General features: G+C 34.6%; 1 protein-coding gene across 3 annotated transcripts in view; it reads left to right on the plus strand.

The window, feature by feature from the left end:
- LOC129273529 (transforming acidic coiled-coil-containing protein 3-like) overlaps nucleotides 1–26,905 on the plus strand; it is a 54,011-nt gene that overhangs the window by 14,882 nt on the left and 12,224 nt on the right. For all 3 annotated transcript variants that reach the window (XM_064107945.1, XM_064107946.1, XM_064107947.1), the window contains 10 exons: nucleotides 3,762–3,949; nucleotides 6,690–6,940; nucleotides 10,167–10,311; nucleotides 10,834–11,138; nucleotides 11,475–11,525; nucleotides 12,644–12,733; nucleotides 18,793–18,860; nucleotides 20,255–20,333; nucleotides 22,095–22,300; nucleotides 23,382–23,468. In XM_064107945.1, the coding sequence (XP_063964015.1) occupies nucleotides 3,762–3,949; nucleotides 6,690–6,940; nucleotides 10,167–10,311; nucleotides 10,834–11,138; nucleotides 11,475–11,525; nucleotides 12,644–12,733; nucleotides 18,793–18,860; nucleotides 20,255–20,333; nucleotides 22,095–22,300; nucleotides 23,382–23,468 (1,470 nt within the window). The remainder of the gene's footprint in view (nucleotides 1–3,761; nucleotides 3,950–6,689; nucleotides 6,941–10,166; nucleotides 10,312–10,833; nucleotides 11,139–11,474; nucleotides 11,526–12,643; nucleotides 12,734–18,792; nucleotides 18,861–20,254; nucleotides 20,334–22,094; nucleotides 22,301–23,381; nucleotides 23,469–26,905) is intronic.

The raw sequence follows: 26,905 nt of genomic DNA on the forward strand, positions 1-26,905 counted from the left end.
AGTACTTTAGCAGGGGATAACAGTAACAGCGGTTTATTTGCAGAATCCACTTTATAGTTTGTTGTTTGTTTGACGGCACCAAATCAACACCCAGAGGAAAATTTCTGATATTAGAAGTTTGAAGTATCTAATGTATACAACAAGTTATTTGAAACTAAAGGGAATATCATTCATCTCTTCGCAATCGTACTCAGATTACAACTTACATAGTTCTACCCGTGTAACATGGGTGGTTGCTTGTCTGACGAGTCCCATTTTCCGTCTGACGAAACTCGTTTCCCGGAAGCGGTAAGCGAAGCAGATCTTATTCCACACAGCTTGCATGCTCAGCTTATATTTTCTTGTCTTGATTATCAACCATTTTGAATATGATTTGGGCCATTTAAACAGGAGTCACATTGTACAGCGAAATAAATGATGAAAGAAAATGTTGTCTTTCTTTTGAAAAAGCCGAGCAAAAGTAAATCGCAGTTAATAAACATTAACATGATCTCATTTTGTCTCTTGGATATGTAATTCTGGTAAGTTTTATGTGATTTTTAATGGCTTGATTTTTATCATTAAGTTATACTGAAAAAACGCTGACAGTTTTAAGTTCCAGGAGAAAGAATATTTGTTTTCCTTGGTGTTTAATATTGAAATTGGCAAGTGGTCAAAGTATTTTAGTAAATGATTTAACAAATATACTATATCGATATTTATCCTAATAATACCACTTCTCACAAAACTAAAATATTAACATCCTCTCACATTATTTATTGAAATTTGATACAGTAATGAGATGATTTTGAAAATCAAAAACTCAAATTGAAACTGTTTTTTCATTCCTCTCAGACTCAAGGTGTAGTGTAGCTATACAAGTTTCGCAATTTCATTTTTTTTTTCATTAGCCTGTCCTATTTATAAATCTGCATTAATTATAAGATTTGCAAGCCAAAGCTTTATATTATTTCAGTTAGATTTTGTATTGTAAATCATGTACTAAAGTTCAATTCCATTTAGGTACTTTTACGTGCACATTTAGGCTATATGCATGTTCTTTTAATGTAACATCACTGTTGAAGTCGATGAAATATTAAGAAATGCAAACTACTAATTGTCCCTTTATTAGGTTAGGAGGACAGCTTCAGATCTTTCAATATTGACTTCTAAAATCGTCTGATTCACCATTGCTTCAATTGAAGATTGGGCAATTCACTTTAGATATTTTACTGCAATGCATTTGAAACCCTACCTTGCTCTGCACTTGCTATGCAGTGCACCTCAAATACTGGTTCCGTATGTGGTAAGAAGGTATGTTTATTATTGAATCCATCCAATTAACTTACAGACGAGATTGCCTGAGGCACTGACAGAGGTGTCTTTGGCACCATGTCAGGATCTTGGCTGGTGTCACAAGGGTTAGTTAGTGATCGATCGCTTTTCTGATTTCTATTTGACTTCATTGGTTATTGTGCATGATCAATAGTAAAAATCAGCCTTGGAATCAATCAGTGAGCTTTAGGTTACAGGGTCTGTATACATGGTCTATGACAATCCTATAAACACAAGACAAGCAAAATGTCACAGCCATCTCTCATCAGGCTTTGTCTGTTTGGTTTGGAATTACATTGTAAAAGGGCATTGATTTTCTGAAAATGTGATAAACTGTGCAATAAAAATGATCACATTCTTTGATTATGCAACAATCTTTTATATATCTTCTTTTTTTTAATATTGCTTAATATAGAATTTTATATGTCTGAAAACATTGTCCAAAAGTAATATTTTCTTATATACAGGTAGCCTACATAAAAACTTCATTGTTACAAATCATTTTAACCCCCTAACCTAAAATAGAAGATTTGGGGGTTAATTTTATTCGGATGAAATAATTTCAGGTAAAGTTTCAGAATCATCAAGGGATAAGAAATTGATTTCAAACTACATGTTTTGCTACTTGAAATTGACTTGGAATCATAGTATGGAAATTCAGACTGAAATGTTGTATACATGTAGATGCTTGGGATTGTTGGTTATGAATCTAAGGTCATTGATATGATTGTATTACCTTGCAGAATTATGTAATATGAAAATAATATAAAATAACCTACAAACAAATTTGCTTTTGTTTCCTAGATGCCAACATTTTTTTCTCTTTTTTTTTAAAGTCATCACATGAATGTTTAATGAAACACTTATTCAATACTACACATGATGTATGTAATACATGAAGCAGCTTTATTAAACATGGATAATTGGACATAGAGTGAATTTAACAACTAACAGTCATTATTCGAGAACTAAAAAGTTAAAGGTTTTAACTGTTTTATTACAGGCGGTTCGTAAGTTACAAATGCATATTGACTTATGATCTAGTTATTCTCTATGTTGTACATTAGCCAGAAACAAGCAGCAGCTTTATATCAACTGATATTGTTTTACTAATACAATCTGTTACAACATGCTTGTTTATCATCATGCATGTACTGGTACACACCATTTATGTGTGTAAAGCAGCTAATACAAATGCACACACTGTTTAATATTTTAACCAATGTTTTATTGAATACCTGAAATATATGCCAAAATAATAAATTTGTACATTATGAGTTTGTTGAGTTTGTATGGAATAAATTTCTTTATTTATGACTTTAGCAGGTTACCCGTGCAAAGATTTTTTTTCTTTCGTTTTATTTCAAATATTAAACGAAATGAATGTAGATGTTCTATTTGATGTCATATGAAAGTAGTAGAGCTCTCCATTTGTGAAATACTAAGAATCTCATGAATAGCTGATTATTTTTTGTTTTCATTCCAATATTTGGTATCAGTTGCATAGGAAGATATGGAATGTACCAATACATATACCATGGTGGTAGATAGTTGTATGATTCATACTAATTTCATACTTATTTGTATCTGAATTATCACAATATTTTTATTTATTTATTAATTGAAAAGGATACAGATCTGGATCGTTTTCATGATTGATTTGTTTCATCTGCATTTTTCCATTGTAGTTTTTTGCTAACATTTTTATTAATCAAACATTTGAATGAGTACATTTCTAAGTAATGAACAGAATTTTAAGTTTTTATGTATATTTGTATTTTATTTCTTCTCCAAAGCACACTTAATAGATCCCCTAATTTATTTCTTTTGATAGAATATCTCTAAATTTAATTATGCAATGTACTTTTGAAAAATAAATCAAACCAAATTAGTTCACTGGTTCAACATTTATATTAGATTTCAAAAGCATTACTTTATTTACCTTTCGGCATTTCAAAACCAGAGTGCACTTAATAAAGTTTTTGTTAAGAATTTTTACCATTATTTATCCCAGATCCTCTTGTTCTTCACAAATGTTTTATATTTACAATACATATTTCTGATATATTAATCCAAAATGACCTCTGTTTGTTTTTTTGTTATTTTTATCAAACTCATACATGCATTTATAATTAAATTTCCTTGCAATGAAATAACTTGTACTTATATATAATTTGTAAAGTATTCAAAGATATCCCAATGTTACTATATTCTGATGTGGAAAAGTATTTTTCTCAATGTATGCAGAATAGATAGTATAAAGTTGAACTTGGTTTAGTGTGTGTGTTGAAAGGCAATTCTTAAGATTAGCCCCACCTGTGTTCCTGCCTCCCCATTAAGAAAAACGGCAACCAAAGGGGGACAACAATTGTGAAGTGTCAGTAATACATGTTTTTCAGTATCACTGTAATTTTTTAAAACATGATGCATTTATTTATGTTGTTCAGGTGTCCTTCCAAACTCCAGCCCAAGGTCAGGGCCATCAGATCAACTCTCCTTACGGGGCCGTCCGAGAGTTGGACGAGAAAGAACGCTGGTCCGAGAGGGCCACCATAGTCACCAAACAGGATCATGAGGATTACATGATCATCGCTGCTGAGATCATCAACGATATCATCCTCAATCTACCTGTTGGGTGAGAAGCCATTTTGATTTCCTTCAATAATGCTTTTGTTTGAAATAAAACTCTTATCTGATCTTACGAAACTGTACTTCAAAATTCATAAAGTTCACTGATTTTGTTTCCTGTATCACACGTCAGCAGCATGATTTTATTATCTATTATGGCATATTTAATTCAAGCAAATATATATGACTTTTACTCGTTTGAATTATATTTGTAGATCTATATGGACAAAATATTTTAAGAGTCATCAGAAATATTAAGTTGCGAAAGGTGGATAATAAAAAGTTAAAAGTAAATCTGGTAAATAGCAAGAAGTCAGTTATTAGGTATTATAACAAAATAAACAGCATAGAATCCAATGAGAGGTTCATCCTCGTAGTATTCAAATGGATTCTTCCTGTCTCTTAATCCATGCTGTGGTCTTTCTATGTGTTGCTGAATCTGCATGGAAGTTAAAAGATTGTGTTTAAGAGTCACCATGAATGGGCAATTTACTCTTTGAATTTCATTTAATTCAAAAGTGTTTAAAATGAGGAACAGAATGTGAAAGATTATACAGAAATCCTTAAAAAAAGATAGGATAAAAATTCTAATTGACATGAGTAGCTTTTCTATTTACCTACTTGTAAAAGTGAAGAAAAAAACCCTGCCAATTGTTGCTGATCATCATCATTGATCAAACCACGCATGTCATATGAGAAGAATAGCAAGAAGTCAGTTATTAGGTATTATAACAAAATAAACAGCATAGAATCAAATGTGATGAATCATACAAGGAATGTCTTATGAATGTTAAAAATCATCTTGAACTTTCAATTCTCATCGCAAATACACCTATTTATGTAAGGAGGATCATTGGTTTTAGTACGGTAGTTGAAACCACCATTTAGGTATACTGAATATCTACTCCCTGTCATGTTGTGAATACATCTATTTTCAAACACTTTGGAATGTCAGTGATAAATTGGGTCTTTTGTTATGCCAACTACAATTACCATTTAAGGTATGTATTGTTTAGTAGATTTCTGTAGAAATAATACTATCAGAACATAAGGAAAGGATTAGCTTGTAGAGATTAGCAATGAGTTTACCCTTTATAGTCAGTATTCTACAGTAGACAGCAGGCCGTCTAAGGAGTGTGTTACTGACGGAAAACCCATGACCCTACAAAATGATTTGCTGCTTAAGAGACAGTGTGTGAAAATGGTAGAGATATCCAAAAATGTTGTGGCGCATTTCCTGGCTTGGTTACTACAAAATGCATTTTATCTTCAGATGTGTCTTCTCACCCAGCTGTATGTACTTGTGAAGAGATATTGGACAACATGGGCAATCCCTGGGTAACATTCACCAGCTATTTGTTCAGTATCTATTTAGTCCTTATTGTGAAGACCATCAATCAATAGATCTGCTACATGTATGTAATGTTGTATTTTAAAGAAATGTTGTTTGAACTCTTATTGGGTTTTAGAAAGAATAGAAAGTGTGTATTTTATTTTTCATTTCTAATTATGGTATTCTATTGTTTTCCTTGATGATGTGATGCATGTCAATATTCTTTTAATTTTTTGTCTCACCTGCATAGCTGCAGGGTGAGACTATAGGCGTCGCTTTTCCGACGGCGGCGGCGGCGTCAACACCAAATCTTAACCAAAGGTTAAGTTTTTTAAATGACAGCATAACTTAGAAAGGATATGGATCTAGTTCATGAAACTTGGCCATAAGGTTAATCAAGTATTACTGAACATCCTGCCTGAGTTTCATGTCACATGACCAAGGTCAAAGGTCATTAAGGGTCAATGAACTTAGACCATGTTGGGGGAATCAACATCAAAATCTTAACTTGAGGTTAAGTTTTTGAAATGACAGCATAACTTAGAAAGTATATGGACCTAGTTCATGAAACTTGGACATAAGTTTAATCAAGTATTACTGAACATCCTGCATGAGTTTCACGTTACATGACCAAGGTCAAAGGTCATTTAGGGTCAATGAACTTTGGCCATAATGGGGGTATCTGTTGAATTACCATCATAACTTTGAAAGTTTATGGATCTGATTCATGAAACTTGGACATAATAGTAATCAAGTATCACTGAACATCCTGTGCAAGTTTCAGGTCACATGATCAAGGTCAAAGGTCATTTAGGGTCAATGAACTTTGGCCAAATGGGGGGGTGGGGGTACTTGTTGAATTACCATCATAACTTTGAAAGTATATTGGTCGAGTTCATAAAACTTGGACATAAGAGTCGCCAAGTATCACTGAACATCTCATGCGAGTTTCAGGTCACATGACCAAAGTCAAAGGTCATTTAAGGTCATTGAATTTTGGCCATTTTAGAGGTAATTATTAGATTGCTGTCATAACTTTCAAAGTTTATAGATATACTGATATAGTGTATAAAATGTGGATATAGGGGTAACCAAGTATCACCGACAAGTTTTAGGTCACATGATCAAGGTCAAATGTCAATGAACGTAGTATTGTATCATTATATGAATGGTGTTTTTTGTGAATGATTATTTTATAGTAGTTTTCAAAGTCAGCACTGCTGCTATATTGAATCGCAGGTGAGACCGCCAGAGGCATTCCACTTGTTTACTAAATATTTTATTTTTTATTTTGTTTTTATTTCAATTTCAGCATTAAATTATCATTTTATTTTATTTCATTAGTTTATTGGGCGATGGGAATTAGACGATGACATGAGTAAACCAAATTCTCTCTCTCTTATTCAATCTACAGCGAAGTCTCCACAGTTCCTGATCCAGAAACCCCTGTTGTTCCAGCTCCTGAGGTTAACCAGCTGGTCCAGGACTCTGCTCCCAGTGCCAAAGACCAATCACCTCCTAGAGAGAGTACTGCAGAAGTACCCCCTTCAGAGGGTGGGGTCACCATGGAGGATGACGTTAGCGCCCCTACCCCTCCAGAGCCGGCTCGTAAGAACATCTATCAGCTGAACGAGGAGGACATTGCTAACATGAACCCATTCCAGAGTAAGTTATGAGATGCGTTTGTGGATGAGTAAATGGCAAGGTCCCCTATTAAAAGTCTGCGCAGTCCCCTTGTCTGTGCATACGCGTATCTGTGCGATTCTGGTAAAAGAAGATACGCGATGATCAGCAACTTTACATATGCAATACATAGAAAGATATTCATTAGAAAATCTGACTCAAAATGGTGGAAAAATAAAGAATTTCCAACATTTCATGGGTCGACCTCAAAATGCAGCCTTTCTCATCAAAATCCCTGAATCGTGTGTAAAGTGAATGGGTGCGCAGACATGGGTCACCATTTTTTTGGTTCCATCTGAAAATGACCGGCTGAGGTTTTTTACAAGAAAATGATATATTTCTTTAGAATTTGTATTAGGCCCGTTTTGAAAGTCCATTTTTGATGCACGTGTACACGGCGTGTTTTTCGGTCGTGTACACGTGTACACGTTGTAAACACTCTGAGAGCGAGTTGTTTTCATGTCGACACAGACCTGCATCAACATGTCATTAAAAAGGGGGTCTATATAGCCTAAGTCACGGTTTTAAAGCTTACCAGAGAAGTTTGAAGTATCAATCCACAAAAATTGGTGCAAATTAAAAGTTTACTCAGCTTAGCAGCGCATTAAATTAATAAAGAATGCAAAAGAAAATCAGTGCAGGGCCCTGCTAGCGCCGACGCTCGTTGGATGCGCATTTTGTATACTGTACCGTACGTGCATGCACAGATCGCTGCAGAATTAAGTGTAACTGAAGTTATCGATTGATTTTCATTATTTTGTTGCCAATTTGAGGAGCGTTTGTTTGTAGGCTTGTAGCACATGTGTACGAGCGTATAACACGTAAGTTGTCGCAATGATCGCTGTTGCAATTGGTGATTCTCAAATTGGCTATGAGTGTGATTGAGCAACACTTTCGAGACCGGAGGCGGAGCAGACCCATTTCGTGGTACAAAAACTTGAGTCTCCAGAATGTATGTGGATTAAATCGGCGATTTTGGAAGTGAACTCACTCTAGATTAATTGAAATATATTGACATATTAGTAATTAGAATATGTGCAGTGTCTGAGAACTATGATTTAATGTGAGGCTGTGAGCTTGTTCACTGATTTTGTAGTCCCATGCAAGCTTTATGCAGATGCTACCGTGTACACGGTGATGGAATTTAGTACACGTGCACTGACTTGACCGTGCGTGTACACGTGTACACGTGTACCCGAAACGGGCCTAATTTGTATGCATATTTGCAAAAGGTAAACTGACCATTAGCTAATCAAATGCTACCATATAAAGAAGTTTTTGCCATTTGTAAATTTGTTAATGTAAGATTTTTTTTTTTAAGGAAACTGTCTCTTTGGTGGTCTATGTTTAAATTCTTATCAATTTCCATGAAAGCAGAATTAACATTATGATAATTACTGGACTTTGATTTCCAAGCTTTGTTTTTTATTTTGTCATTTATTTCACCTTATATTTCTGAGTCTTCCCCCCCCCCCTCATTTCTGATTATTTTCAATTATCTCATTGTCTCATCACATAATCTTTACATTCCCACATTAACAAAGGATCTAGAGCTTTTTTTGAGCAAAAAATATCCAGAGGTGAGCTGCTATCATTACCTTGAAAAGTGGTTTCCCTAGATTTTGTCAATTAACTTTTCTTGTTAAATTTATAGATATGTAACTGGCTTCCTTTCATCAGGGGGTCAATATCCAAGGGGCCTATTGGAGGAGGTTATGCAATCAATAAAAATGTGCCTAGTTTGATATTTTCTTTATCTATGATGAAATGCAACTCTTTCTGCAAATTGCCCCTGGGTCATGTAGGCTGTAACACAGAGCTTAGCAATTGATTGTAGGGCTGATTTGATTACATTGATCATTATGTGCAATCAGTCGTACAAGTCAACAGTATGATCAATTGCTAACCTTTGTGTTACAGGCCCCACTAGACAGACAAATGGGTGCCAATGCTCTGTGGTATCAAGACATGTCGTAAAAGAAGAAGATTCTCAAGATATTTTTTTACCCTCTCTCTGAGAAAGTTGATATGGAGGCCCAACTGCCCATTATATGTCTTATTACGGTCATGTTCATCTGTTCCCAATTAGCACTGCTAAAAAAGTGATTAATAGTTGACCAACAAAATATTATGTACCTATTAAAAGCATTATAGGACTTTGGTGAATATTGGTATTTTATAGTTGATTTAGCATTTTACCTAAATATTGAATGCTACAAACAAATTAAAAAAGGGTTAGCATGGATGGAATATTAAAAGCAAATACATCTATTTATGTAAAGGTGCATGTGGATCGAAAAGCTTCAGGGTAAAATATCCTATAGCTACAAGAGAAATTAAGAAAATAATTCAAAAGGAAAATCCCAAGGTTTTTTTTTTTTAAAGGAAACTGTGCATTATTTGTAAATGCAAAGAGATATCAAAGTTACCTTTTTCTAATTAGCTACCCAGTGAAAATGGTGTTGGGCAATCTCTTTGCTGGTGGTCCCATATTAAATTTTATGTTTTTCTTGCAACCCCAATATTACCTCAAACCTGCATGAATCAATCCATCCATTTACCATGTCTATTAATCAAAGAACTAATTTAGATATTCATGGATATTAAAAACTGTGCATTTGGTAATAGAGAATACTTTTAAGTCCATTAAAAAGAATTGTCACAAAATTTGTAATTTTGTTGACTATTAACTGTAATTTTAACCATATGGAAAATATCAATTTGAATCTTTGTAGAGATGTCCGTTAATGTGTTTGTTTCATTTACATGTTTTTTGTGTGTGTAATACTTGTAGTACCTGGGCCCCGTAACACAAAGGTTAGCAATCAATCCCTAGTTTGAAAGAACAATTCTGACTGGTTCCTCGTCACCTTTTGTGTTACTTGGCCCAGGTGTTTTAATGGTTATTTTATATTTAATATTATTAATTTGAAAATATACCACCGATTTAAGTTTTACCAATGTATATAAAGAAATGCCCAAGTTATAGGGGGGGGGGGGGAGGGGGGAATATTTCCAGAGCTCTTCCAGTTTTTTTTTCTTCACCATGTAATCTTTCTTTTCAAAGACTATGATGATTTCAAATTTCCATTTTTCCCCCAGCTATTCCAAGTTTGCCAATTCTCATTCTCAAATGATCATTAATCACAGTAGATGCAAAACTGGTAAAGTTTAATCGTCTAAACCTCACCACCGATTCCTTTTCTAGGTACCAACAAGATGCAGAACTCTCCACCCATTACAAAGAAACCAATGGCTGACAACCAATATTCTGCTGACATTGACTTTGATAACATGAAGGATCCATTCGGTACATCGAGCAAAGTAGCCAATACACCCGAGACTGTCACCAGGTAATATGTCTTTCATTCAGCTATCGTCAGTAATTTCAAAGGAGAATGAGACATGTGAAACTAGTTGAATTGTATTCACCCAAAAGAGATTAATTAGAGTGGAGGAAAAATGAATAAAATAATAAGAAAGTTATAAATTAGCAGTTGAATCTCTAATGCTATGGCATTCCTCCTGTTTGAGGAATGTGACCAAGATGTATGATGTCCTGCATGAACAATTTGTCAGTTGGTCATTTTGTAATATTGTGATAGATTTTCTGTAATAAAGTTCTTTCATTTATTTCATGGTGTCATTTATTTGTTCAGAACAGTAATGTATACATGGCTTGTTTTACATGTCTTGGAAGAAACAGACATTTTTTGTCAGATCCCCTCAAAAGAAACCTGTATTGACACCATCACGGAGCCCGTGCCATGATATGATACTGATAGTGATTCTTGATAAAATGTAATTTCTCTATTGAAGAAGAAAACAATGAAGACAGTTCTTATAGACAAACATTGACACGACTTCACTTTCAGGTCACCTAAGAAGAAGTCTCCCAAGACCAAATCCCCCACCAGGGAACCTGAAGCGGATCCCATGCCTCCCGCCACCAACGATGTCGGTGACGATGCTGAGAAAGATGGTCATAGTCCTCCATCCCCCAAGGACATCCTGTTGCAATCCCCTCAGATGAACGGCGGGCCTGATCTTGACGAGGAGGATGACTCGAGGCATGAGGACAACGGTGTCCAGCTGCTGTCAACGGGTGATGGTGACAGCGGGGTCGCTAGTGCGGAGGAGAGGCAACCTGATGAAGTCATGCCTTTATTTGATGCTCAAGGTAGGTTTCATAGTCACTTTTACCTAAAGCACATCAGGGCCCCATAACACAAAGGTTAGCGATTGCTAACCTTAGTGCTACGGGGCCCTAGAATAGTTTACTGTTAAACTCCATAGATTGCAAGATTGTCCAAACTGAATATAGGTACACTTCAGGCTTTTCAAATATTTACAAAGGACTGATATAGCTCATTAAAAACCATAAAGATGTGTGTGTACACTATGTATGGGTCATACATATTATGAAATCAGAGGAGTGATCTTTAAAAGGGAAATGTACCAAGGACTGTTCTCCTGATATCAAGATGTAATCATTCTTATTTGTCTTTATTAACAGGTGGAATCCCTGATGTGATTGGTGATGATGAATTCAGACCAGCTGATGAAGGTAACTTACTCATTCTTACTTTTAACAACTATGTAACTTACAATAACCACCAATTCTGATGATTCCGAATTCCGATTTGAATCTGCATGCCATGAATGAATTACCTGTGAGTGGGCATTGATGGTTGCTGTGGAGGGATCGTCCATTTCTGGAATGACTGATAACGTATTTTTATTTTAAGTTAACTCAGAATTGACATTGGAAAATATGATAAACTTTTTTGAGCCCGGTGTTTTTAAAAATGATATTAACAGTTTGTAATCTGTTCATTGTGATATAAGTTTGTTCATTTTCACACAAGGAGAAATTTAAATTTTTGATTAAATCGGTTTTATGTGATAACATCAATTTCAATAGAATAATACACTTCAATGTAGTCCTTGAAATGGTTATTCCCCCTAATATTACTGATATATTCAAAGTTTGTTTGATGATATACTAAATGCGAAGATCCATCATTCATTTTTTTACACATCATACAAAACACATGCTAATTGGTCATTTTCATTTCTGTTTCAATCCACTTTTCTTTTCTCGTGCACATTTTTCAATTTATCATCTTAATCTCCATCTCATGCATGTGGCTACTAACTGATATTTCCTCTCTCAACTAAATGGATTGACATTTTTTCTTATTTGTTATGTTGTCATTCTTCCTTCACACCTTTCTTTGAATTAAAACCTTTTAATTTGTCATAATTTTACATTAATTTCTCCTATTTCCACATTATTCTGTATGATTATTTCATTCTACCAAAATGCATGTTATAAATCAATCACTTTTCTGTCCTCCTGTCTTGTAATCACATTGGCACTGAATTGTGCCTCTCTCTTATTTCCTCCTACGTTATTGAGTCTTTAATACACTTTGAATTTCACTCTTTGAAAAATCATCTTTCAAACATGAGTTATCTGTACATTTGCTCACGTTTTCATTTGTTTAATCATTTATTCAATCATTCAATCAATTCATTCTATTCACATAATCCATATTGACACTCATCGGTCACCCCTACCCCCCTTCCGCCATACCTATTCATCTCCCATATTGACATATCCCCATCACATTGGACTAACACCCACAATGACCTTTGACCCCAAATACCTCCGCTGCATAGCCTCTGAAGAAGGAGGAGGAGGGGGCGGTCATGGTGGACTCACTCGAGACATAAGCTTTGAAGAGATGGAGTTCAGGTTAGCTGAGGAAGGTACGAAACACTGGTTGGCAAAAAAAAAATATTTGATTGAAATGTACTCAGTTTAAGATATATGTCTAATGTTTCTGTGTGATTTGCTGACGCCTGCACGAAACATCCATAGCATGAGATGTTCTTGGTGTTCAAATCCTTTCAAATGCACAATTTCTATGGGATTCAATCATAGTTCTGTTCCAAATGAGGTAGAAGTGGTTATGGTTGATTGTATTTGTCATAGAGCTATTGAAAGTTTTTTTTTTCTTCAAGAATTGATATTAATTTCAGATGCAAAACAAAGGGCAATTAGAAATAAACTGTGTTTTGGACAATTGAATAGATTTAAGTGAAAAGTTGATTTCTTAATTAGTGTACTATGGTACACCCCAGGAATCAACTAACCAACTAGTAGGTTGAGAAAAGGAGTATGAGGGAAAAGAGGTGGAGCAGGGATGAAAAAATGATGAAGAATAAAGATGGCTTAGAGAAAGAAAAAGGAAATCAATGGCTAGATGCAGTGAGATAGGAGGCATATATTTCAAAGGATGGGTCATGGTGTGATGTAACATTGTTTTAAGATTTATTGAGATTCATACAAATTGCTTTAACCCTAACTAGGCCGGGCTTTTTTGGCTGTTCTGTGGCCGGGGGGGGGGGGGGGGGGGGGGCTGATTCTACCCCCCCCCCCTGAGATCTCGGCCGCCGATCGCGCAAGCGCTGCAAAAATTTGCACGCTGGTAGTGTGCGATGTAATCTACAAGGCTGTATGGTAAAATTTTCCAAAATAATGAGATTTTATTTTATATGAATTAATTATGCTAATTTATGCATAAATCATACTTTTTGCTCTAATTCACTAAATAAAGCTCCTAGAATGCTTATTTTTGGTAAAAATATTCTTTGTAGCATTCTTAACAATAGCAATTGAAAAAAACTTCGGTTTGGAAATCAATTTCTTATGTATTTTATTGTTTTATAAATATCTTATGTATTTCATTGTTTTTCAACCTTTCGTTTTTCTTTGTTTTTTTCACCAGATTTATTGCACAACCTTTTTGAAGCATAATTATGCTAAAATCAATTGCTTTCAGCTGTTTAAAGTAAAAATAATCATATCTTTATGAATAAGATGAGAAAACTCAATTTGCATCGACTTTGTACACAAAATCACGTTTTGGAACAATTTTTGGTCTGACATGCACTTACAAAATGTTGCGTGATTTCGGAACCGCGTACCCGGGCGTCGTAAATTTGGTCTCAAAAGATGCGCGAGACTTAAAAGTATAAACTCTGCGAGTGGCGCGGTCAAAAAATTTCGCGCGGCGGAATGATCGCAGAAAATGTTGAGGGGGGTGATTCAACCCCCACCCCCGGCCATTTTAGGGTTAAGAAGATTTCTTTTATTAATAGTGGAATTACTGTAAAATCTTGAATGCGATTTATTTAAAGTTTTCAGTGATTATTTGGCTTTGTGCAGGCATGACCAGCTTTGTTTTCTATGTCAAATAAAACAGAAATGTTGGCTCATGCATGAACGTGATTACATATATTTTACATGGGTGCAGTTTTTTATCAAACAGTACTTAGATAATAGATCATTTGATCATTTGCAATATGAGATTAATAGTAAAGAATAGTATATTTCCTTCTTGTGTTTGTGTATGTGTATTGTACATAAATATAGCACTTCAATGGCTGTAATATGTACATCTATAGATAATCATCCAAGTGCGAATTTCATTACATTACCTATTTTAAAGCTGAGTGAATGAGGAACAAAGAAGATTCTATACCATTTTAGTTGTAAATAAAGAATGCTAATACATGTAAAATTGTTTTGCTCTCATATTTCATATGTTTTCCATCCATGGTTAAACTGCTAATAGCTGTCAATCATGGATATGGCAGATTCTTAGATATTCCAAATCCTCGCATGCGAGCAGCCATTGCACGTAAAGGTATTGCATGAATAATAACCAGTGTGTTGGTGGGTTTAACTTTGTCACGGCATGGTTGTTTAGTGCAGTGTCATGTTGGTATTGAATATTGATTGATATGAATATTGATTTATGTGAATAGGATAATCAAAAGCAGGCATTGTTTTGTGTTTATTGAGAAATTACATTTTGATATTTCAACTTTATGGTATGATTATTTAGTGCAGTGTCAAACTGTTTGTTTTTAATATGACGTATAAAAAAACAAGCACTTTCAGGGTTTCCAGCCCATCAGGGAAATCAGGGAAAATTAATTTACTTTTTTCCAGTCAGGGAAATATCAGGGAATTTGATTTAAAAATACTTCAAATCAGGGAAATATGCCTCAAATGAGGTAAAATTCAGGGAAATTTTATTGGCCCAAAAGTCAAAAGCATGGTAGTCGTCAGACTCTGTTATATTTTGTATATCAAAACAACATCCATTGAATGATTGGTTATGGTGTTTTTTTAGTGTAGTCTCTTTGACTGCAGTAAAAAAATTATATACTGAAAATACATGTAATTCATTGCAACAACTTACAAAACATGCGAAACTGGGAATGGGTCTAAATAATTTTCAGTGAATTTTTAAACTTCATCAGGGAAAAATCAGGGAATTTTTGTTTTCTTGAAAAGCTGGGAACCCTGACTGTTCTATCGATACATTTTCGAGAAATTTACTTTTGAAGGTTTAATTTCATCATGGCGTGATTGTTTAGTGCAGTGTCAAATATGATATGACATGTATCAAAACAGGCACCTGTGTCAAGATAATTTTTAAGTGAGAAATTGACCTTTTAATTTGCACATATTTTCTCTAGAATATTCACACAGTCATTCCTTTCCCAGTCCCCAAATTCCCAAATTTACGATACAAATTGACTATCATTGTGTGAGATCACTGAGCTCTTGTTTCTTAACTAAGAGCTCAAAACAAGTATTTTAGTGACAAGTGTCTGGTTTTACTGGATATTCTGTACTACTTGAATTAATTCTAATGTGTGAGCACCGTGTTATCTATCAAATTGCATCAAGTTTTCTCCTTTATAGAATCCCTATTAAATGGTTCATGGTTTTATGAAGTGATGTGATTTGAATATCTTCTGGGTTATTTAATAATAGATTTAGCAGTGCAAAGTTGGGGTTTTTTTTAAGAGAAAATAGCTATCCAATATATTTGTTGGGTACTCCACATTGTATCATTCATATTAAATGCAGAATTCATCATATTTGTTTTTTTAACTGAATCTGTTATTCCTGTTTAATTTTGCTGTTTTGATATAAACTTATTTACAATGTACATCCAATAGAAGAGTTTTTGGTGTGTACTTCAGGCATAAAGAGTAGTATTTATGTTATAAAATATTGTAATAATACAATTCATTGTCTACATCGAAGTCAGATAAGGGCAAATATGCCCATGGATGTAACTTACTACTGTGTGAATATGAGTACATGTTTTTAAACCCAAACTTTAACAATTGTCATTAATATTATTCAATATTGTGGAATATCTGCAGCTGTTATAAATTCCCAAGGACATTGACCTGATTCTAACAATTGCACTGCATGAGTAGACATTCTTGTCTACACTCACAATCATTCACAATATCACACACACACTTTTCAGACACACATTTAAAATTAATGTATAGGCCTACTGTTGAGTGTTGAAGGTCTATAGAAATTTATAAAATTGAAATGAGAGATGAAAAATACATGATTTCATGAAAAGAACCCAAAAGATACAGAAAATCAAAGTTGATTTGTACACATGTATACTATTACTTTATGGTTGTTGTTGGGTGAAAGGAATTCAAAGAAAAATCTATGCTTTGTGGAAAAATGGGAAGAAATATGAAGTTTTTGGAAAATAGAATTCAATATCAGGCAAAATTGTCAAATTACTACCAGAGGTGAAATAAATTACAAATGTGAATATGAGGCCAGTTTGAACTTGATGTTGCTGTTTAGCAGTTGGTCAAGATTATACTCAGCCACCCTCTTTTTTTTCCACCCAAAACTGTTGAAAAAGACTCTCTCTATTTGATTTGCTACCCCCCCCCCCCCGCATAAAAAAACTCTGTAGTTTTACCCATTCTAAAATTGGTTTTCCAGTTTTTACTTTCAGTTTCATGTAGGAGTGGTTGCACATGAAACTACAGAAATAGTCTCGTATTAAGACCATTCATGCAGATATTAAATACTGCCAATACAAAATTCTTCTAATTAGTCTTTTTTCCAGATATCCAATGTTTGTGTATTTAGCAATCATTCATGATCAAGCTATTATTAGATGTATATTTATATAGTCCGGTTTGCAGACGTTCATGTGTACTCACTGTTGATATCCAGATACTAACACGGTACTCTACCAAGTGCAGATAGTCTAGTATACAGTCCTTGTGTTGCTATCCCCTAACCACTGAACACGTACTCTGCGAACTTGGACAAAAATCTACATGACATGTAGACTACAGACTTTTTAAATTGGGATGTTATACTGTTCATCTAACTTATTACATAACACCTATCATTAATCAGTAGAAGAATTTCTTTATCTTTTGGCCTTCCATACAGTTAAGTTTTACAGCCCCTTATCAATGAATGAATGGTACCTGCATTATTTATTCTGTCTAGCAGGCGTTCATTCAAGGGTTCTCCACACATGTTTCAAAGTCCATTTCATTCTGTATATTATCTTCATATTTCCTTGTTTCCTGTCATAACAAAATTGGAATACCCAGAAAGAGGTGTATGCTGTGTATGAAATAGGAAAGCAAAATTGATTTATATTGCAGATCATGTAGACTGAACTCACTGAAGGAGTGGTCGTGTGGAAAGCTTTGATAAATCGTATCAAGCAGTTTTCTGTGGAATAATCTGGATTAATGTCGAGCTGCTTGCTATGAAATAGAACTTTCATTTTGATGTTCATCTGCAGATAATACATCACAATGTTTAAATATTATTTGGCTGTTTTGTGTGATGTATTAGTGACTGCTGCGGTTTTCTGCAAGAATGTAGTTTGTTGGCTTTGTAAGTAAAGAAAATACACACATGTATTGTATTATGTTGAGAAAATGATTAACCCATTCAACCCTATGTTTGTGCTACAGTCTATTGAAAGCATGTATTATACTGAAATCAAATGGGTTACTTAGCATCTACATGTAATGCATATTAACATATCATATTATGTATACCTTAAATTTAATTTCTGATTTCCTCACTGTTACATAATTATCTAGTCATGGAAATTAGGACTCTAAACATTTTATCTTTAAAAACTACAGAACACATTAACATTTGTCAACTTTGCATGCTGCTAAGTATGGCACTTGTAAATTGCTCTCTCCTACTGCATAGTGGTCATGACATAATAGATTGTACATTTATCAAATGATCTTTAAGAGAGATTACAATCTATTCAATATGATATATCAGCGTAATGAAACCTCAAAGATATTCAATTATTGGTGACTTGAATGTTGTTATGACCCAAACTGTATTAGGGTAAAAAGAACCTTCTCTATGCTATTGCGAATTCAACAGTAAATGACACAGGAGTACAGCAGGTAGATCATTCTCTTGCAAATAATTGGAAATATTCTGACATTGACCTAAGTAATACCTGGGGCCCCGTCTTACAAAGAGTAGCGATTGATCCGATCAAACGCAACTATGGAAAGCCAGCAAAGTCAACATATAAAATGCATGTTTGTTCCAAAAAAATTATAGATATGAATATATATCTATAAATTCATTGATTTCTTGACAATTTGGTGTGTTCTCCTTTACAAAGCACATTTTGCAAATTACCTCTGGAAGAAATTATGACATATGATTGATTGGATCAATCGTATCTCTTTGTAAGACGGGGCCCTGTTTACTTCAACTCAACAAAATTATTGGAATTACACAGAAATCCACCATTATCATGTGTTACACAAGCACCATGAAAGCTCCATCAAATTCAATTACTATTGAGGCAACCAAAAAAAAAATCACAAAGAAAATTGTAAATTATGTAGATATCTGAACTGAAGTTAAATTGTTTGTAACATATTGTTTCTATTGTCTTTGTCTTTTACAGTGTTTGCTAATAGTGATGCTATGCAATTCGATGTGGACTATTTGGCACAAGCAGGCAACTCAGATAATGTAAGTCTGGGTGGAGTACATTTTTATGCATGTGGTTTAACTTTTGTTTTTTTGTGGATGGATGTATAGATGGACGGACGGACAGACAGACGGACGGACGGACAGACAGACGGAAGGGCAGACAGACAGATAGATAGATAGAGATATATTTTAATACATAATGTGTGTATTGTGAGCAAGTGAATGATGATTGACTGAAAAATTGGAAAATACATAGTAACACTGCAAGAAGACAACATATAAACAGATATGTTGAAAAGAAGGATAGGTAGATAGATAGGTAGATTGCAGAGATGCCAACCCTCCCGAAAATTTATCCCAACTCCCGCCCTTACGATTACCATCCTTATCCTCCCGAAATTACAAATTTTTTTTGCATTGATCAAATTGGATTGGAAGTATATGTATCGTCTGCTAACTTTAGCATGTAGTAACTCCATTACGTTCGCTGCTACTAAATTCTGTGTGAAAGGCAGACAAATAAGGAGCAGCGAAAAGCTGGTGCATGTGATATGCCCAACGAGAATCCACTGTGCACCAGGCCGGTAGGCCCGGCTAGCTTCGCGAGGCGTGTGCGCTCGCGGCCGCTGGATTTGTCGAGTCGTGCGGTGGAATATCAGTGTGTGATTTCGGCGTATTGATGGGTTGATATTGACACGAAATGGCGGAAAATCAACAAAGGAAGACCAAGAAATGGTCTCAGAAGTATAAGACTGAATACAGTCTCCAGTACCCGTGTATTCGGAAGTCGGAAAGAGGAATTTACCATGCATTTTGCACAATTGCAGCGTGGACATTTCAGTTGAGCACGGAGGTCGTGATGATATTCGGAAGCACGTAGGGAGCAAACGGCATACGGACATTGCGAAGACGAGATCTTCGAGCTCCACTAGTAGTAGTACCCTGTTGACTTATTTCACTAAGCAAGGGACCAGCGAGGAGGAAGACGTTACCCGCGCTCTAATAATAATAAAGAAGATAATTCCTCATTATAATTGTTGAACAGGTACTTTTCTTCTATTGTCCCCTCATTTTTTTACATGTAAAAATGCATATTTGATATTTTCTTTAATTTTTATGTTAAAAAGTGGGAACAATGTTTTTTTTAAAACATGTGAAATGCTCCAAAATAAGGGTCAGATTGCACCAGAGAGCATCTAGAAACCCATCTAGGACCCCGGCCGCAAGGGTCGAGCGCTCCGCGCTCGAGATGTGCGCTATGCGCTCGAGATGTGCGCTATGCGCACATAATTTGGTGTCGGTTGCAAATCCTCCCTATTTCTGATTTCCAAAAGTTGGCATCTCTGAGATTGATATGTCATAGATAGATTCATAGACAGACATGCATGCAGACATGATTGTATGACTAACATCTTGTTGTATTCATCCAACAGTTCAAGGATTCAGCGTTGGCCAGACAGTCTCTTTACGTCAAGTTTGATCCGTTGGTTAAAGGGTGCCCTACACCACAAGGTATGTGTCACAAATCAATAGTTGGCTCGTAAACCCTATCTCAAAATAAAAATCTGAGGAAAGCTCAGAAAAAAATTATTTTAGAGTTATAACATAATTCACTCCATTATTTTACAGTCTATAAATACTTCTCTACAGATAATAGATACATGTATAAGAGACCATGTAAAGACACTATGGGGTTACCACCATTACCAGAATTCTGTAATACACCTTTTTCTGAGCACTCTTTAATTTTGTGAAATTTTGAGATAGAAAATTTTACAATGTTTTTCTCTTTAATAGAGATAGAGACAGGATTCCAAACATATATTAAATACTTCAATGAGTTGATTGAGAGATTCAAGATAAAAAAATTGCAAGACTTTTATGTTACAATGTTATGAATTGATCTTAACCCTGTAACATAAAGCTTAGCGATTGATTATAAAGCAGATTTTTCTCATTGATGACAACGATAAATGCAATCAAACATAGAAATAAGCCCCATGATCAATCACAAATCTATAGGTTACAGGCCGGGGGAACGTTTTTTTGTTATGATTTATTTGAATTATGATTATGTCATCAATGTTTTAAAGATAGATTAATATTGTTGCAATATACACTGATTTTTAATGAAAAACTCTGTGAAACCAAGGTTAATTGTCACTACATCACAGTAGGTCTAGATGTGGTAAAGTTGCATAAGCCAAGCTTTGTGAAATCATAAAAGTCTTAAGCCCTGTCACATCGTTCTGTGCAAACCTTGCAGGTGAGCAATCACCCGCAACAAAGTTTTGAGCTTGTTAAAAACTTTTATAATAATAGTACAGTTCTTAAATACGCATAACACCTACAGGTCTCTATGCGCGAGGAAAGCGAGAAATGTGGTTAGAATTGTAAATTTTAAAAATTAGACATCAAATAATTATACATAACATCAAAGAATATTAAACATGGTTTGGACCTACATGTGACTAAGTTAAACATTCTGAAAGAGGTGGGTTTTTAATTGTACTTTGAATTTCTCAAGCTGGGTAATATTTAGTAATGTCGGTGGTAGAGAATTCCATTGTGCTGGTGCAGCTTTTTGGAAAGCCCGATCCCCATATGATTTGGTCTTGACAGTAATTTCAGAGAGAAGATTTTGTGAGCCAGAACGGAGATTACGCTTGGGTCTATGAATTTGGACAAGTTCTTGAAGATAAGCAGGGGCAATACCATGATTACATTTGAATGTTAATATGAGAAGTTTATATTTGATCCTTGTTCGAATGGGTAGCCAATGAAGGTCAGATAAGATAGGGGTGATGTGTTCAAACTTATGCGTTCAAATCAGTCTTGCGTGCGTCCCTGCGGGCAACTGCATGCGAGATACTGTCAATGGGGAGCAAAAAAAGTCAGCCGCAAGTAGCACTCAAGACTTGCATGTAACGATGTGACAGGGCCTTAAGCTGAAAACATTCAAACTGAAGATTGCTAGCACACGTGGGAGTGTGTTATCATTGCATGGAAAAAGACCTTACATTATGCTGGAATACTTTATACTTGATTGCTATTTTCTCAGCAGTTACAAAATATCTTCCAGAATCCTTTGCCACATACTTTCTTTTTATATGAATGGACACTTTGGTGGCCTTTTTATAAGACTCTGTACGAACGCATTTTGAAATCGTTACCACAACTGCCAAGAAAGATTGAATTGTGTTAAAGATTTCACAACTGGCAATAAAGATTGAATAAAATGATTAGTGTGAATATTAATTTCTTGACTCTAAGGCCCTTCAGCCCTGCCTGTGTTAGAACCTGAAGGTGGAGACCTCTTACAGATGAAGACCCCCTCACCAGGCCAAGTACTCGATGGTAGGGCCAAGAGGAGAGCAGCCGCTAACCAGAGGGCTAGTACTAGCCCTGACAATACAGCAGCTAGCAAGAATGTTGACAGTTTACTGGCATTCTCTCCAAATAATGATCTAGATGCAGAGGTAGGCCTTGGATTGACGTGGCTGGGTTAGGTCACTATATCAATATTTCTTTCTTAGTAATAATAAAATCCTATGGGTTGAAATCCTGGATATCAATAGGTGGATAGAGCTACAAGACCCTCTTTTTAGGCCACTGGAAACAAAATTGCTCTAAAAGATCATGTGCGTTCCACACTTTTTTTCTATTGTGTAAACGTGTGCGTACGTGGCACATCTCTAAGGTACGTGGAGTACTTTACGCGTTGTTATTATGTCATGGAGTACTTCTTCCTTGGCCTCAAAGATTGTACATGTGTGCATGCCTTACATAATTGCGTGCGTGCGTGCAAGCTCCATCCAGCTTATGGATATCAATAGTGGAAATTCTAAATCTAGATTTGTTAATTCTTGATAGACCTGATAATAATATGAATTAAAATACTTTGTTAAGAGGATTAAGATTTGTAGCATTTTCACTAGAATCTAGAGAAATTATATGTTATCCTGAAAGCTTAATGGACACTGAAAATATGTTTATACTCATGAAGCAAACACTCATTTTGAAAAATGTCTGAAAATATGTGCAAGGTGTGAAAAGGAAAAAAAAAAGCAAATATGTTTCAGAGGAGAAAATTCTGCATGTCCTAATCTAACAAAAAATGTCCAGGGGAGGGCGCGGGGGGGGGGGGGGGTTGGGGCTGAATGAAGGGATGAGGTTATTCCATGGTACACATTTGGTTAGAGACGATTTCTTGAGTTTTTTAATTTTCAATGGTTTTGTACTCTGGCTCTGTACATTTGGTATATGCATGTATTACAAGTATATTTATATACATGTATACACACAAAATTTTATGTTCTTTACCAGTACTTGTATTGTCATAAGATTGCCATAGAATGATACTAAAATTTGATGGTATATTAATGCACCATTTTATACATATAAATATTTACAAAATGAAAATATATATGTAAGGTCTGTGCATGTTCAAAGTCTATACCATCTGACATAGTAAAGCACTATTTTAATGGGGTTCTTGTTTAATGTGTCTATCTAAATATTATTTGCTCATTGTAAATCCATGTTTTATTTCATGTTTAGGATGCAGTTGAAAGTGCTAACTCCAGCACAGATATTCCCCCCTCAGTACCTCAGGCAGTCTCCAGCAGTGATGAAGGCATTGTACAGGTAAGGGTTAGAATAGAAGAGATCAGGATTGTTATGATGGTGATGGTGAGTATAGTTTGTTAAGTGATTGTGGTGGTGATAGACATGGTGGGGATAATAATAACATTGGTGATGATGATGGTAGTGATGATGATGGTGATGGTGGTGATGATGATGATGGCAGTGATGATGATGATGGCAGTGATGATGATGAATATGATGATGGCAGTGATGATGATGATGATGAGATAATGATGGCAGTGATGATGATGGCAGTGATGATGATGAAGATGATGATGGCAGTGATGATGATGATGATGAGATGATGATGGCAGTGATGATGATGGCAGTGATGATGATGAAGATTTTTTTTTTTTTAAATCTTTTTCCCCTCCACAGGGATTTTATTGGCAATCAAAAATCAATAGGTATAGGGCACAATGAATAATACAATCACTGATATAAACAATGAACTGACAAGTATAACAAAATAATTTTACATGTTGAAGTCAAACAGTAAAAAGATTTTTCAACCGAAACCATCTTTTGTCAAATCTGCGTTGTTTGAAATTAAGTTGGGCAATGTATTTCTCATTTTGATAATAATTGATTATTGAGGATTTAATGATACTGAAAAGAGGAATTGTATTGTTTATTTTACAATCATATACAGTTTTTCTTACTAAAATAAAAATACAATTAAGTGCACAATTGTTTTTTCCAATAAATCCGAATATTTTATTTTCATCTGAAAAGTGTAGAGTCTCACTGGTTTTGGTCCTAATCCAAACCTCTAACTCTTTCCAAATGTGATTAACATGCCTGCACTCCGAGTATAGATGCAAAACCGTTTCGATTTCTTTTCGGCAGAAGGTGCATTTGTTTACTGAAACTAATTTCAATTTGAAAAGCAAATCACTTGTAAATAATATACGTTGCACAACCTTATATTGAAACCAACGCAATGTTACATCAATGGTACACTGAAAACCCAATGAGCAATAGGATTCCCACCTTTTATCGTTCAGATCAAATATGCACTTCCATTTAAGAAAGCTTTTGTTTTCTGTTTTTCGTCGTTTCAATAGAATGGAATAAATATGCGAGCATCCTTTTTTATGTTTAGTAATTAATGATAGCACATCTGGAATTAATGGTTGGGGGATTCTATTGAAAGTGGACCTTTTGTAGGCTTCCTTGATAGCAGCACACAGTGAATGATAAAAAAGAAAATTTGACTGGACATCATAAAGATCCTGAAAATCTTTGAAAGATAAAAAATGCCCTCCTTCATCCAAAATATCATTAATGAAACGTATACCCCTTTCACTCCATTTCTTCATATATATTGGCAAATTGCCTATTTTTATGTTATTATTCCATAAAGGATGTGAAGGTATATTGACATGATTATTATAATAGATAGTTAAGAAATTACTATAAGCAAAAAACATTTCACTCCAGAAAGAGTTATAGGTCTGTTTTGATAATTCTCAAAAGTAGTGACTACCCATATATGTCATATACAAAAGAACATCTTGTAGTCTTGGCAAGGATAACGTAAGAAAGCTTAGAATGTAACTATCAATTGATCCGTTTACAATTCTCCTAATCCAAGAAATCTTTAATGATTGACAGTGTGAATATATGTCTATCATTTTAACCCCACCGTTTAAATATGTTTGGGACATTTGAATCCTACAAACTTTGTCCGGTTTTTCCTCCCATATGAATTTGTAAAATAATGAATTTAAATCCTTTAAAACTTCGTCACTAGGATTCGGAAGAGACATAATGAGGTAATTAAGCTTAGAAACCAACAAGGATTTAACCACAGTTACTCTTCCTAACACAGTTAGATATCTTTTTAACCATGATGTCATTTGACTCTTTATTTCTATAATTTTTTCATTGTAATTATATTGTACCATCTTCTGCAAATCCGTACAAAAATCAACACCTAGATATCTAAAGAATTCATCAAATACCCATGTTAAATTACGATCAATAAGTATCTTGTCTTTTTTGTTTTTATTTAGCCCTATCCAAATTGCTTGTGTCTTATGAATATTTATTTTTAATCCAGATATTGCAGCATATTCATCTAAAATATTTAATGCGATATTCAATTCCGAAGCGGTACCGTTTAACGTGAGTAAAGTATCATCCGCATACTGAATCAATTTCAAATTTTGTTCAGATATCCTTATTCCATTAATACACCTTGTATTTCTAAATAAAATTCCAAGAATCTCTGCACACAAGAGGAAAATATAGGGAGATAATGGGTCCCCCTGGCGACAACCTCTTTCGATTCTAAATCTCGGAGTGAGGTGTCCATTTACCACAATACAAGATTGAATATTTTCATAGAAGACATTAAACCATTGTATAATCGATGGGCCAAAATTAAAGTATTTAAAAACTCTTATAATGAAGCTGTGAGAAATCGAATCGAAAGCCTTTTCGAAATCGATTAAAAGCAATAAACCGGGGATATCGTTCACATCTGTATACAAAAGCAAATCATATAACAGTCGAATATTTTCACCAATAAACCGGCCCTCCATGAAACCTTTTTGGTTCTCATGTATTAAAAAAGGAAGCACCTTTTTTAGTCTATTTGCGATACATGCCGAAGCTATTTTGTATGTAACATTCAATAAAGATATAGGTCTCCAATTTCGAAGATAAAGTCTTTCTTTTTTATTTTTTGGAATAAGAGATATCACACCAAGTTTCTGAATCTGTGACATGCTACCTGATTTAAAGGCAAAATTTAAGCATCTAAGCAAAAAAAAGTTAATATCTTTCCAGAAATGTTTGAAAAACTCGACTGTATACCCATCTAGTCCGGGAGATTTACAATTCTTCATATTTGACAATGATTGATATATCTCCTCTATAGTAAGCTCGCCTTCCAAAGATTGAGATAAACAGTCTGTTAACTTGGGTACATCAGCATAATTTAAAGAGGTGTTCAAATCAATATCAATGACCTCGTTCTTTCGATACAATTCTGAATAAAAACGTAAAATCTCGGATTGAAGATTTTCCTGAAGACAAATAGTTTTATTTTCGTTATCAATCAGTCTATTTATTTGTTTGTTCACTGCATTCCTTTTTTCTAAATTTAAGAAGTATTTTGAAGGTTTTTCACCAAATTCCATCCATTTGACTTTTGATCTCATCTTTAGACCATCTATCTTTTCTTTTCTTATCAAATATAACTGAACTTTCTTGTTTTCCAACATCTCAATATATTTATTTGTATCATGTCCATTTAACATACCAATTTCTAGGGCTACAATTTCTTTTTCTAAATCATTTTCTAAATCACGCATTCTTTTCTTTTTATTCACAGAATATGAAATCGTCTCACCCCTTATTAAAGTTAATAAGGTGTCAAAAAATAATTGGTCATTAACCATAAATTTACAATGCTCATAGTTATCGTG

Source organism: Lytechinus pictus, chromosome 12, assembly GCF_037042905.1.
Source record: "Lytechinus pictus isolate F3 Inbred chromosome 12, Lp3.0, whole genome shotgun sequence".
Taxonomy (NCBI): Eukaryota; Metazoa; Echinodermata; class Echinoidea; order Temnopleuroida; family Toxopneustidae; genus Lytechinus; species Lytechinus pictus.